This window comes from Chelmon rostratus, chromosome 19 (assembly GCF_017976325.1).
Source record: "Chelmon rostratus isolate fCheRos1 chromosome 19, fCheRos1.pri, whole genome shotgun sequence".
Lineage (NCBI taxonomy): Eukaryota > Metazoa > Chordata > Actinopteri > Chaetodontiformes > Chaetodontidae > Chelmon > Chelmon rostratus.
Window position 1 is genome coordinate 16187084 of NC_055676.1, and position 13843 is coordinate 16200926.

Below are 13843 nucleotides of genomic sequence, written 5' to 3' on the forward strand. Positions count from 1 at the left end.
TTGTTCAGGTATGCTAGGTGTAGTAGGTCTTCTAAATGAAAACATATTTAAACATGGTTAGAATTGCTATACAATGACTTGAGAAATGCTTGCTGCTTGAGAAATCCAGGTGAACATTAACTGACTTTCATCTTCTTTTCATGTAGTTGTGGATGGACTTGTCAAAAACTGCCAGGAAGAAATCTGCGTCTTCTTTCGTGATGCACAAGGGAGGTTTGATGCGGAAGGTCTGAAGTGGTGAGATAAACAGATGACAAGATGGGAGATTATGATGTGCCAGAGATCTCCAGGAAAATGTGTAACAAGGTCAGGTGCTTTATTCTGTCACATACTGACAGCAGAGAAGGTGTGCCAGACATTTCTGGAACATATGCTAAGCAGCAGAAAAAGTTATGTTCATTCGACAAACAACCACTTTTTAAGATTGATTGATTGTTTCTGAATTCAGATCTCGGTTCTTGGTTTGGCATGACTTTGGTGGCTTTGGTGTGAAAGTTGGGGCTCGTGTCCCTTCTGTGAAATGCACTCAGTTGCAAGAGGTACTGCAATTTAGAAATAGTCCATATATCATAATGAAATTGTGCTGTAATTGCAGTGGTGTAGCTGTGGTGAGGAAAAGTCTGTTGACAAATTTTATGATGTCATCACCCTAAAAAAATAAATCCTTGAACAAAATCCTCAATCTGAGTAAAGTGATTCATTCGATTAAATGAGTTAGTCTCTTTTTTTAATGAAATCAACTTTCTTTACTGAATTTTAAGTATCAGTCTCATCAACATAAACACATACAGTATACTGTAGTTCTGATACGGTGCCCCTCTCCGTGTGTAGTCACCACTCTACAGTCTTGCTCAATGTCCCACCCACAGCACTACCTGATTACACGCCACGAGTAACAGCCTATCAACACTGAAGGCTACTGTAAACAAACAGGCAAAGGGGAAAGCCTTGCAGACTGGAGCTGTTCTGGTGAGCAAGCGGAGCTGTGTTTTGAAGGTAAGGCTGCAGGAGCTAAAGTTGCAATAAACATCACAATCATATGAGTTATTGACTCTTGATTTATAATTCCAGCATGAATGTTATGAATGAATCTTCAAACTATTTGGTCCAGCTCTACTATGTGTCATTTGTTTAACTAGTTGTTTTTGACAAAACAACAAGCTTTGTGATGTAGGTGCCAGCTGAGTCTATACCACATGCTTACTCAGCAAAAAATAAATTGACAGAGGGACAGAGCTTTAGTGCTTACCTGTCCATAGATGCCTCCTTTCCCTATCAGGACTCCCATGTCCTTTATGTCCTCGAAAATCTCACTCATTGCCTCGGGAGCCAGCAGGTCCCTGCTGGTCTGTGGATGACAGAGAAGAGAGATGTGTTATAATCACTGCAGTAATTAAAGTAAGTAATATTATGAACACTATCCAACTGCAGTCCAATAACTCTTTGAGTTTGCGAATTGGGTTGAGAGACTACACATCTGAATATTGGCCTGGTTAACTTGTGTATATGATTTCCACTATCAGTCAGGTGCATTTACAATTTCGAGGCTAATTACAGCTGTTAAAAAATGAGTGACAGGAATTCCTGCTCATGGTCATTCAGTTACTAATTTGAACTGTATACAGAGTGGTATTTTTGAAATAGAAAATGGGACAGTATATCGCGAATGGTGTTTTATAACATGTTGTATACGAAGGAATGGATGGGCAAAGGAATAAAAAGAAAGACAACACCCAGGAAGCCAAGATAACTTCCCCTTTCTTTGTGTGGGACGCCTACGGGCTGTGGACATGTTCATATTTCTTTTTAATGTTATTGAGACTCCTTTTGATCAGTCTTGGTGTATGACTACATTTTACAGTGATTCCTTCTTTTTATTGCAGTTGTTGTGTGTTTGCTGTATATTTGGAAATCGTTTTTGTAAATTTGTATTGACTCTAAGTGTTAAATTACTTTATCAGAAGTGAATGTACTGGCTCGTCCCTTAGCCGGCTCTTTTCAAATACAATATCAATCAACAGATTAAAAAAACATGTCAGAACATCAAGTCAGTACATGCGCTGCTGAGATTGCTCTCTTCAGGGTTACAGATGGCCACTGCTGCTCATGGTAATGGTTAACTGGGGCACTGTTGTACCCTGCCCCCGGGGGGCACAGCACACACACACACACACACACACACACACACACACACACACACACACCCACACACACACACACACACACACACGTTGTCCAAGCATGTGAGGAGAGCTGAGTGTCACTTCTGTTACAAACTCAATACCTTGTCTTTGACCATTTCCACACCGATCTGCAGGCCTTTTCCACGGACATCACCGATGATCTCATACTTGTCTCTGAGTTTTGCCAGTTCTGTCATCATATAGGTGCCCACATCAAGACTGTTTTGCTGCAAGCCGTCCTCTGTGATAGTCTGTTAATTAAAAATACATTAGTCATGTTTGAATTATAATTCTGTGGTTAGTTTAGTTTTTAGTTTTCTGCTCACTATAATAATGCACAGAAAATTTTGAAGATTAACTCTTACATCAAGCACAGATGAAGCAATGGTACAAGCCAAAGGATTCCCTCCAAAAGTGTTGAAGTGCACCCCCTTGGCAATCGAGGCCGCAATTTCTGGAAAACACAAGAATAAACAAGGTTACACCTCCCCTCACCGCTGCTCCACGCCAAAAACGGATTTCCACAGACAACATGCAATACAAATGATTTGTGGAAATATCAAAGTGTCTCCTGTTGGTCCCTTTATGGAAATGTTTTCTGATCTTTATACTTGACTTATATTGCATTTTCTTGCCCAATTAATACTGTGTGATTTTAAATTGGTGTATTTTTATTACTGCTGTTTTTGTGTGAACCCCAGGAAGACTAGACACCACCTAGTGGGGATTCAAAAAAACAAAAAAGACAAGTGGGATTTCAGAATGACAGCAAAATAGAAAACAGCAAGGATGTTGGTGGGTGCATAAAAGTTTGACTATTAAGGAGAGCTGTGGCAACTATCTTAACAAATAACACAAGGGACAACACGTGATCCCATATCCAGTGCCAGGAATAGATGCACTTGTTCCAAGGCATAAGGGTGATGACCACATCAGGTCAGCTCCAGCAGCCATAGGAACCAGCAGCAGGGGTGAGGTTCAAGGGAGCCCATCCAGCATTATCTCATTTTATCAGGTCAGTATTGCCAAGGTATTGTACTGCTGTGTCAGTGAAGCCTTCTTATGACTATTCATAAACTCAACTGATGTGTCCTCTCTGTCTTCATCAGGGTGCTGTAATTTGCCTCTCATATGTTTAACTGACGTGATCAACCACATAATTACTCAGGTACAAGTAAATGTATAAAATGTACATATCTGAGGTGGTGAGAAATTGCCAACAACTAGTCAGTAAGAGTTTGGGAATTGTAGCATGATTTCTGGTCTGCTTTGCATCAAGAATTGCTTTAAATAGTTTAAACACAATATGTTTATTAAATATGAAGCTGCTACAGTTAATAATTATTCATAAAGCCACTACAGCTACTCATGCTCTATAACTGTATTTAATTTTTAATGAGTATACATGCAGATTTTTAAACAAGGTTTTTACATCTCACAGTATTTCCTCACCTGGTGTTGTAACGACAGCTCCCATTGGGAATCCATTACCAATACCTTTCGCCATTGTTACTATATCAGGAATGACGTCATGACCTTGGAAACCCCAGAAGTGGCTTCCTGTTCGCCCAAATCCAGTCTGGACCTGTCAGGTGCAAAATTGATAAGGTTTATTCACGTTTGTATTCAGAGATGAGAGATAGAAACATACTAAAAGACATTATGGCAGTCCATTATCTTAGATAGATAAGTACTCCTATTACGGATCTAATGTCCAGGTCAGTAATAAGCCAGCCCAACTCATTTATTGACTTGTTGTCCCATGAGAAGTAGCATGATCTTTGAGTTAACAAGGGGTCAAATGAGTATGTGTAATGTGAAAGGAGTCACTCATAGTGACAAGTGCACAGAGGCTGCCTTACCTAAGTTTTTTTTTTCCTTTAAATCACATCAACCTTGGTTTAACTGTTTGTAGTGAAGACAGTACAGGCTTAGCACCAAACAGCAGACAGACAACTTTAGGGACCAGCTGGTGAACATAGGGAACTATTACCACTGACTTGTTCACTGTATCAACTTTATGGTTGTTGACAGTACATTTAATGCAGGTTTAAAATGCCTCCAACCCAATAATTACTATAATACTGATCTAAATTCAATAATTTAACAAGAAATTATTGCATCATCATATCCATATTTTTTACATTATAACTACATTAATTCACTATATTCTCCATATTTCACATCCACATTCAGAACTGGAAAAACAGGTATACTCTTTTAAACAGTGGATCTGTTAATCAGTGCACTGTTACGTACAATCCATCCATAAAAACATTTTAAAAATATAAAATGTGTGTCTAACCTCATCAGCAATGCAGACCCCTCCTCTCTCCCTTACAAGTTTGTAAGCCTCCTTGAGGTAGTTTTTAGGGTACTGCACAGCTCCTCCGACTCCCTGTACAAACAAAACATATTCACAGTCCCATCTGAATTAACACAAGCACTTGTTAATATCACTGCACATTTATGACATACAATCCATAATGTTAATATTCAATTTGGCAAAGCAACAGACATGCAAAAGCATTTACAACATGTTGACTCGAAGACTACATTTCTTCTGATAGTCCACAACAGAATGCTGTACCTGAATTGGTTCTCCAAAGAAAGCAGCAATTCGACTTGGAACACTTGTAGCAAATGTCTCTTTGAGCTGTCCAATGTATTGTTCATTTGCCATGCAATGACCTGTGGGATCAAACAAAAAGAAGTCCTTTTCATCACACTAATGCAGAGATTAGCATGTGTAAACAAATGGGAAATCATATATTATTATATATTATTTTTGATAATGCAAAAAAACATTTACAAAAAAGCTCTGTTCTTGTTCTACGTTATCATCTTTCCATAAAATAGTATGGTGAGAAGAAACGTCTCATATTACAACACTGCTCACAGTTAATGAATGATAAGTTAAAGCTTACCAAATAAGTCTCAGTTTGTTTTTTGAGAAATTTGTCTCTTTCCATTTGATTTTGAGTGTTTTTGTAATTACACTGTATTTTGTAGACTGGGATAGGACTGTGATAACTGTTGGATACTACTGGTGTGTCATGACCCGTGCCATGCACGGCGGTTTAGTTTAGTTTTTCTCTTGTTGATCTTTCGCCTTGTTCCTTGTAAGTGTTCATTGTAGTGTCTTCTTTGTTCAGGTTCGTTTCTCTGTTCTACTGTGTATTCCTAATGTCCTCATAGTCATGCCATGTTTTATGTTAGAGTTCTGTATTGTCTTAGTCTGTACCCTTGCCCTGTCTTGTTCGTATTTTGTTAAGTTCCCCATTGTGTCTTGTCTTTGCCTGGTTTTGGTTACCTCCTGTTTTATTTTGAAGGTTCATGTTATGTATCTTTTGTTACTTTACTTCCTGTGTTTTCCCTCCCGTGTGATTGTCTGATCGTTCCCACCTGTGCGTCATTAGTGTTTGCCCCTAGTGTATTTAAGTCCGTGTCTTCCCTTTGTCCTTGTCGGGTCATTGTCTGTGTAACCTTGCTGCCACCCATCTTCACCATAGTCATAGTTCTACCCTAGTTCCTTAGTTCCAAGAGTGTTGTCTTGTTTCATGTAAGTGTTTCATGTTGCGTTTCCTTTGTTCCTGTCCGCGTTTCTGTTCAGGTTTGAGTTGTTCCTTGTTTCGACTTTGTCTTTACTTGCCACAGTTCTGGTTTGTTTATCGCCGTGTTCTTGTCTTTGTTCATGTCTTGTCGTATGTAGAGTCCGCGTCCTTATTGTTGTCTGCGTTTCCCTCGTTAGTTATCGTTCCCTGCCATGTTCTTTTCATAGTGTTATTTGTTTGTTACATTATAATCTAGTTTCTGTGTTCTTGTCTTAAGTTATAGTTTAGCCGATTTATTCTCCTCGTTTAAGAGCGATTTTCTGTTTTTACTTTTGTTATTCAGATTCTTGTTCCTCAATTTGCTAGGAGTGCATTTTGAGTTGTTAGTTTCTCTTACCAAGTTCTTCAGTTGGTCAGTCCGTTTCATAGCCTTTTGTGTTTTCCTCCTTAAGGAGCGTTTTTGGTTTTCTAGTTTTGTAGCCATAGTGTTAGTTTTGTCATGTTCTATGTTACCTCCTGTTGCTAGTCTTGGTGTCTTTAGTAGTCTTGTTCTAAGTTAGTTAGTTCTTGTGCTGTCCCTGTTCCATCCATGCCCCGTTGCGTTTATTGAGTGTGTTAATTAGTTTCCTTAGTTGTAGGTTTTCGTTGTCTCAATAAATTTATTAATTACAATCTAGCCTGTCCCTTGGTTTGTCTGTGTTCATGTCCTGATTGAGTTTTCCTTTTATTGTATTATCCATAGTCTTGCCCTGTGTGTTAGTGAGTTCCTTGTGTTGTCCTAGTCTTGTCTCGTTGTGTTGCGTGTTGTTAATCCATGCTTCCCGTTGTGTCTGCACCTGGGTTCAACCCTTAAATTCACCCCTAGTTCCCCTCATAGTCTCCCTTAAGTCCCCACCTTCCTGACATGGTGTCCAAATTGCCCACCACTATAACAACTATATTTAACGCTCAGCAGCAGGGTTGTTACTGACAGATATTGCTACAATATTGCAGCATAGAGCTTGTTTGTTTTGTGTAAACAATCATATAGATATGCAAATTTACTGTACTGAACACTTCCAGACAGACCTGAGATGCAGGCACACTACATAGCTAAAACTCCTGAACATGGTAAAAGGTCAAAAGAGGTAAATGATCAACAGTAGGAGACTTTGACCTTTATTCAGGCCAGTAACTACCTTGTTTGTCTCATTTTCAGGGTAACAAGGGACCTGTTATTCCTCCATGCCTTATAGGCAGATTTTAAAGACAGATACAATTTGTAAATTGCTACTTTACATAAATTAATTATAATACAAATCCCTTTAAGCTGTCACAGTTCAGAAATATTAAATTAGGCGAACACTTAAAAATGTCTTTTCACCCTGGATATAGACAGAAAGTCTACATTCCCCCGAACAAAAGGCAGCACTTTATGTGGATGTTGTGCTGCCTGAAAATAGAAGATATGCAACCCTGATTCCAAAAAAGTTGGGACGTTGTGTAAAACATAAATAAAAATTGAATGCAATTATGTGCAAACAAACTGTGTTTACTGTCAACAGTTTTACAAAGTGTTCCAGAGCCCATGTGGTAATATCCTTTACAATATAATCTATTGTGACACAATCATGTGTTCACAAAGTGGTGAACCTCGCCCCATCCTTGATTGTGAATGACTGAGCCTTTCGCGGACACCCCTTTCATGCCCAATCATGATACTATCACCTGTTACCAATTAACCTGTTCACCTGTGGAATGTTCCAAACAGGTGTTTTTGGAGCGTTCCACAACTTTCCCAGTCTTTTGGTGCTCCTGTCCCAAATTGTATGAAACGTGCTGCTGCTGCCATCAAATTCAGAATAAGCAGATATTTAAAATAATCAATGAAGCTGATGAGGTCAAACATTAAAAATGTTGTCTTTGTATTGTTTTTAATTGAGTACACGTCAAAAAGGATTAGAAAATGATCACATTCTGTTTTATTCATGTTTTGCACTGTGTACTAACTAACTAAAGAAACAAAATGAAACATGCCTGTGAATATTCTCATTCATCCAGGTCATTGTAAGCTTTAGGGCATTCAATCGTTCGCACCTGGACCTCGTCAGTTTGTCTTAGAAGACGTTTCGCCTCTCATCCGAGCAGGCTTCATCAGTTCATGCGCACCAGACTAGATAGGACAGCTCTAGTCCAATGAAATGGCAGACGACTGTCGTTGACACCCAAGGGTTGCACCCTACTCCGCCTTAATGGTGGATCGTTGCACCCTACCCCGCCTTAATGGGGGATCGTTTGCCTCACAATAGAGTGATACCATCCTTGGTTTTGGGGGTTGGCCTCACTCAGGGGATAAATACTTGAACCTAACACCATTGCATTGGACTAGAGCTGTCCTATCTAGTCTGGCGCGCATGAACTGATGAAGCCTGCTCGGATGAGAGGCGAAACGTCTTCTAAGACAAACTGACGAGGTCCAGTTGCGAACGATTGAATGCCCTAAAGCAAACAAAATGAAAACACACACACACACACACACACAAACTCCACCAGCACAAGCCATTTTTACGATATCACTGTGCATGAAAACAAGCAGTAAATGAATGTATGGTTAATGTTTTGTTGTACTACTGAAAAACAAATTGCAGTGCTTATCTCACTGATAACAATCTTGTTTTGCGGTTTACTAGAGCAGTTTGACAGTGCTCAGCCATGGGTGCGTGTGTTTGTGTACCTTGGGCACAGCTACATTCCCTGATGGTCTGCACAGGAGAGTCCCTGCAGTGGCTTCCTCCCCAAAGGCCTCTGAACACATCGGGACACATGGTCTGTTTATTGGACAGAAACCAAGTCAGCTGGATCAACCTGACAGCAACAGTCACTTATAAGTAATGCAGCACAAAGAAATCACATTCTTAGCACAACACAGCTTCCCTTTTGTCCTCTGTGAGATGTTAAATGCAGCTGTCCATTTCTATCACAATTTTATAGATTCACCCTTATTAAAATAGAAATTACAACATGCATTATCAATTGTATGCTTTTCTAAAGACATGCTAATACATTAATGCATACATACATGTGTGCAGCCTAAACCACTGGCAATGGGGTATTTATATGCTGCGTTGGAAGTAAGACCCATGGTTTGTTGGCTACCGCCATGGTATGACCCTCTGAAAATCAATCAGAAACATTTTAGACATTTAGACTTTTGGGAACATTTATTAACAATCAAGCTATCATGCTAGACAATGTGTGACATGCTGAATGACCATAAGAGTATAATCACACACATTCACACAGAATATTTTTAAATATTCCTGAGTAGGAGCCAGAATCATAAACCCTGTCATCTGTTGTTTACACAAAATGTATGCTTCTCCTATCTGTAAATTTTTGTCCTAATAGCAACTTGAATTATTGGTGAAAAAGGACAAACTACTGCAAAACCAATTAAAAAAATCTATCACCAGGCTAGGGAAAAATTATAAATGTAAACATGGGTAATGAATTTTAGTCTTTAGCCTAATAAAAAAAGTCATGATGCTACATTACTATTTGATCAATACCAAAAATATTTTTGTATTTTAATTTTTATGTAATTATGAAGCACATAAGGATGTCTCTCCCTATTCACGGTTCTTAAAAAAACCCTTCTACCTCAAAGTGATGATGTCAAAGTTGCCTGTGTGAAGTCGAGCCATTATCATAGCCAGGTCATTGGCTTCTGAGCCGCTGTTGGTCAGATATATCACCTGGAAAGGGAAACACAGACCAGCAGACATTTTAATTTAGCCTACATATTTACCCAGGCTCCTGTAATCACCTGATCAATATGAAAGGCCAAGCCACCAAGATACCTTTAGAGGATCTGGTAAGTAGGAGGCTAATTTCTCACAATACTCATGGAGAGGAGGATAGACGTAGATGTTTGTAGTATGCCACAGTCTCTTCAACTGCTGCTCTGCGACTGCTGTTATTTTCCTGTACACACAGATGTCAGATGTAAGGAGGGCAAAAACTGAATGAATGATTCTTATTATGAACTGTATATCAGAATAAAACGTCAACGTGTGACACAGCAGACTGGTTAATGGTAAATGGACATATATAGTGCTTTTCTAGTTTGCTGACCACTCAAAGCACTTTACAACACGAACCTGCATTCAGCCATTCACAAGTGGTAGCTAGGGCACCTACTCATTACGAGCAATAACACATTCACACGCCGATGCACAGCATCGGGGGCAACTTGGGAAAACAAGGACCTTACGGGTGGCAGTGGCCCACACTGACAGTCGCCACACCAGCAAATAGATCCAGATATCTCCTCCCGTCCACATCCCATAGCCACTGCATATATCCCTGGTGGATGAACACCGGTTTCTTATAGTAGGTAACCTTCATGATCATTGGGTTGCAATTCTGCCCGCGGATCTCCATCATCCTCTCTTTGGACATACCCTGGACAAAGACACACAGGGCAGGAGTTACAGTATGGAATCATCTTTTTTTCTTAGGAAGGAGCCTTCCAGAGAGCTCATCTGTCTGCATTCATCACTTCAACTGAAGTCTGTGTGTGTCTATGAAACGCCACTTCAAAAAAACACTGACAATTAATCTACCAGAATGAAGTATTAGTCTGATATAACATTTTTTTGTTCAATGCTGATTTAATTCAGAATACAAGACTGTCCAAGATTGGAGATATTGTTTTTACCTTGTATTCCTGTGGTTTGAAAGAGCATCGGGGCATCTCTGGGATGTCTGTGGAAGCATGAACAATGGCTGATTTCTGACATGATGCACCTGTGAAATATTTAAGATTTAAATTCAGACTGCAAGGCAGAAGAGACAGTTATTGTTTGAGGAACTCAATGAGTTAACTCTGTTACTCGGATGAGGCTGATCAAAGCTCTACTATGACATTTCAGTGACATCTGGGAATCAGTTGTGAAACAAGTTGTCAGTTACATATTATCCAGGGGTCTTACAACTCTCACCTACCTTTCTACGCCTTTGTTATCTACAGAAAGACACACATTAGCGATATATATATATATATATCGCTAATGTGTGTATGTGTGTGTTGGTGCTTTTATTTTTTTCATAACATTCAGAATTTTTCTGCAAGTATGTTATCAGATTGACACCTGGCTGACATCCGTGTGTATTGACTATGTTAAGTTGACACTGGACCTGACATTGTGTAACACAGGATGGTGCCTGCTTTCTCTTGATTGTGAAACGTGATGTAGAAGAAGCAGTACTTTGTTTGGCAACTATCCACTTTACTGATCAAAGCAAAACTATAACATTCGGTTTTTGATTAAATTGACAGGTGTTGAACTGTATTGTGATATACAGAGACGTGCGTCTGTTATTTAGCCTACACTCACTGATATAAATGGGGCGGACAAAATAAAAGAAACTCCTGTCAGTATGACACAGTATAGTTGAAAAGTACCACAAATGCATACAGTTGAATCAAAACCTCTTTAGAACTGTTTTGCAAAAACTGAACGTTATATATACAGACCTGATCAAAATCTTAAGACCAGTTGAAAAATAGCTAGAATTTACCTTTTGCACATTTGGATCTTAATGAGGTTTTAAGTAGAGTTACAATATGCAAAAGCAAGAAGGGGGAGTGTGACAAAAAGCACTTTGAAAAAATCATTTTTTGAAAACAACAAGTAAACTGAAATAGGCTGTTTATCAGCTGATCAAAAGTTTAAGACCATTGCTAAAAAAAAATTACAAAAAACTCTCCAAACCAGAACAAAAAAATTTCTCAGTAGGACTCAGTAATGAGTAGCTCCACCGTTCTTGTCAATCACTTCAAAAATTCGTTTGGGCATGCTTGATGCGAGTGTTTCCAGGAAGCTTTTGGGAACATTGCTCCAAGTGTTGAAGATGGCTTCACGAAGGGCATCCACTGTCTGGAACTGACTGATTTTTATAAACTTCCCTTGCCATCCATCCCCAAATGTTCTCTTTGGGATTTAAATCAGGGGAACATGCAGGATGGTCCAAAAGAGTGATGTAATTCTCCCAGAAGAAGTCCTTCGTCAAGCGAGCATTGTGAACTGCAGCGTTAACCCAGCTGTTACCACACAGACAAGGGCCCTCAGTCATGAGGGATGCCCGCTGCAACATCTGCACGGACCCAGCCACCGTTTGACGACCCTGCACCACATGAAGCGCCAGTGTTCCACTGAATGAAAAAGCACCCCAGATCATGATGGACCCCCCTCCACTGTGCCGGGTAGAAAACATCTCAGGTGGGATCTCCTTGTCATGCCAGTAACGTTGGAAGCCATCTGGGCATCAAGGTTAAATTTTTTCTCATCAGAGAATAAAACTTTTTTCCACATTTCAGTGTCCCATGTTTGATGCAAACATCCTGGCAAAGTCTAAATGGGCAGCTTTGTGGCGTTGAAGGAGACAAGGTCTTTGAATTCGTTTATTTGTTTTTGAAACCCTTTTCCCTTTCCCCCTTTTCTTGCCGTCTGATGGTTATTGCGCTGCAGTCGGCACCAGTAAGGGCCTTAATTTGGGTGGAGGACTGGGCTGTGTCTTGATGGACAGCCAATCGGATCCTCCGTCTCAGCGCAGGTGTAATTTTTTTGGGTCTACCACTTGACTTTTTGTTCCATAATGCTCAGGCTCTTTCAAAACATTTAGAATGACTGTCTTACTGTGTCCAAACTCAGCAGCAACGGCACGCTGCGAGAGGCCATGCTTATGCAGCTCAACGATCCGACCACGTTCAAGAAGAGAAAGCTTCTTACCTGCCTGCCAGAAAATGAGAATTTTGAGCAGATTTTGGCTTTTACAGCCTGTGGTCTTAAACTTTTGATCAGCTGATAAACAGCCTATGTCAGTTTACTTGTTGTTTTCAATAAATTATTTTTTCAAAGTGCTTTTTGTCACACTCCCCCTTCTTGCTTTTGCATATTGTAGCTCTACTTAAAACCTCCAAATATTTCAATAATATAAGAAATAAACTACTATAATAGTTCAATTAGATTTTGCGGTTTAACAAATACTTTTGTACCTCTAGTTATGCATAACTTTTTCTCATAACAGTATTTTTTAAAAGAGTACTGCTGCTTTTACTTTATTCAAGGGTAACGTTACTTCTTCCACCACTGGTTATAAATTTAATGTAGGTTTTAATGTAGGACTGTGCATTACTTTAGCGAGATGTAGGCCCATACTGCCTATTAAATGCAAACTGAATATAAGGTAATTTTCGTTTAACTAAAACTTGCGTTGTGCATTTAGCGTAATCACTTTCATTTCGGCTAAAATTAAAATCTGTCACATGACGTGACGACAGCGCCGTTTCAGAAGTAACGTTATCGTTTAAAGCTGATAAACTGTTCCGTTTCTACGACAACAAACATAGAGGTTATCTGTTAGCTAACTTCAATGCACCTCACGTTCAGGCTGTACACGGTAAGCTAGCTGTTCTGATTTTGTTCGTCTCCATGGTAACTCACCACTTGCCATGTGGAGTTTGGACACAGCAGGTCGGCAGCAGGGCTGTCCTGTTAATCCGGCAGCGCGGCCACTGAGACGGGACACAGCTCTGAACATGTTGAGCAGGCAGAGGGCTCACAGCTATTCCGTTACTTTCACCGTTTCACAGTCACCAGCGGACTTACCTCAAGCTTTTCTTCCTACATTGAAAAAGTTTTGGGGGGAGAGGGTGGACCGCAATCAACGACCCACACTGCCCCGCTGTGACGTCACAGGACGCGTGTGCACGTGCACAGGCCACATATATATCTGTCACGTGGCTAAATATCGCACATCTCTATCTGCATTAGTAATTAGCATTGTTTGAAAAACAAGTTTATTTCTTTTGTTTGGAAATGAAAAGAGAACTACTTCCGATTGATTAATATTACAAACACCATTTCTAATTGATTCTTAGCCCTCCCCGGTTATAATTACGATGGAAACGACAATAATACACAGCTGATTTAATATCTCTAAAGCCAAAACTTCACAAAGATTAACTCATAAGGCATGATTAGCACCTGATGGTCTCTCTGTGCTTTAACCAGTGATATCATTTATGATGTAGGGACTATAATTTCCCTTTTTACATGTACT

At 39.7% G+C, this 13843-nt stretch overlaps 1 protein-coding gene across 1 annotated transcript; it reads right to left on the minus strand.

Annotated features, from left to right (window-relative positions):
• Positions 1–127: 127 nt before the first annotated feature.
• Positions 128–13321, minus strand: LOC121623241 (alanine--glyoxylate aminotransferase 2, mitochondrial-like). Its single transcript, XM_041960457.1, has 14 exons — positions 13225–13321; positions 10437–10525; positions 9990–10180; positions 9577–9700; positions 9377–9471; positions 8796–8889; positions 8451–8544; positions 4774–4874; positions 4489–4581; positions 3636–3768; positions 2549–2637; positions 2285–2434; positions 1250–1348; positions 128–229 (listed from the first exon to the last, which is right to left on the minus strand). The coding sequence occupies exons 1-14, from the start codon at positions 13319–13321 to the stop codon at positions 128–130; spliced, it is 1551 nt and encodes a 516-aa protein (XP_041816391.1).
• Positions 13322–13843: the final 522 nt, after the last annotated feature.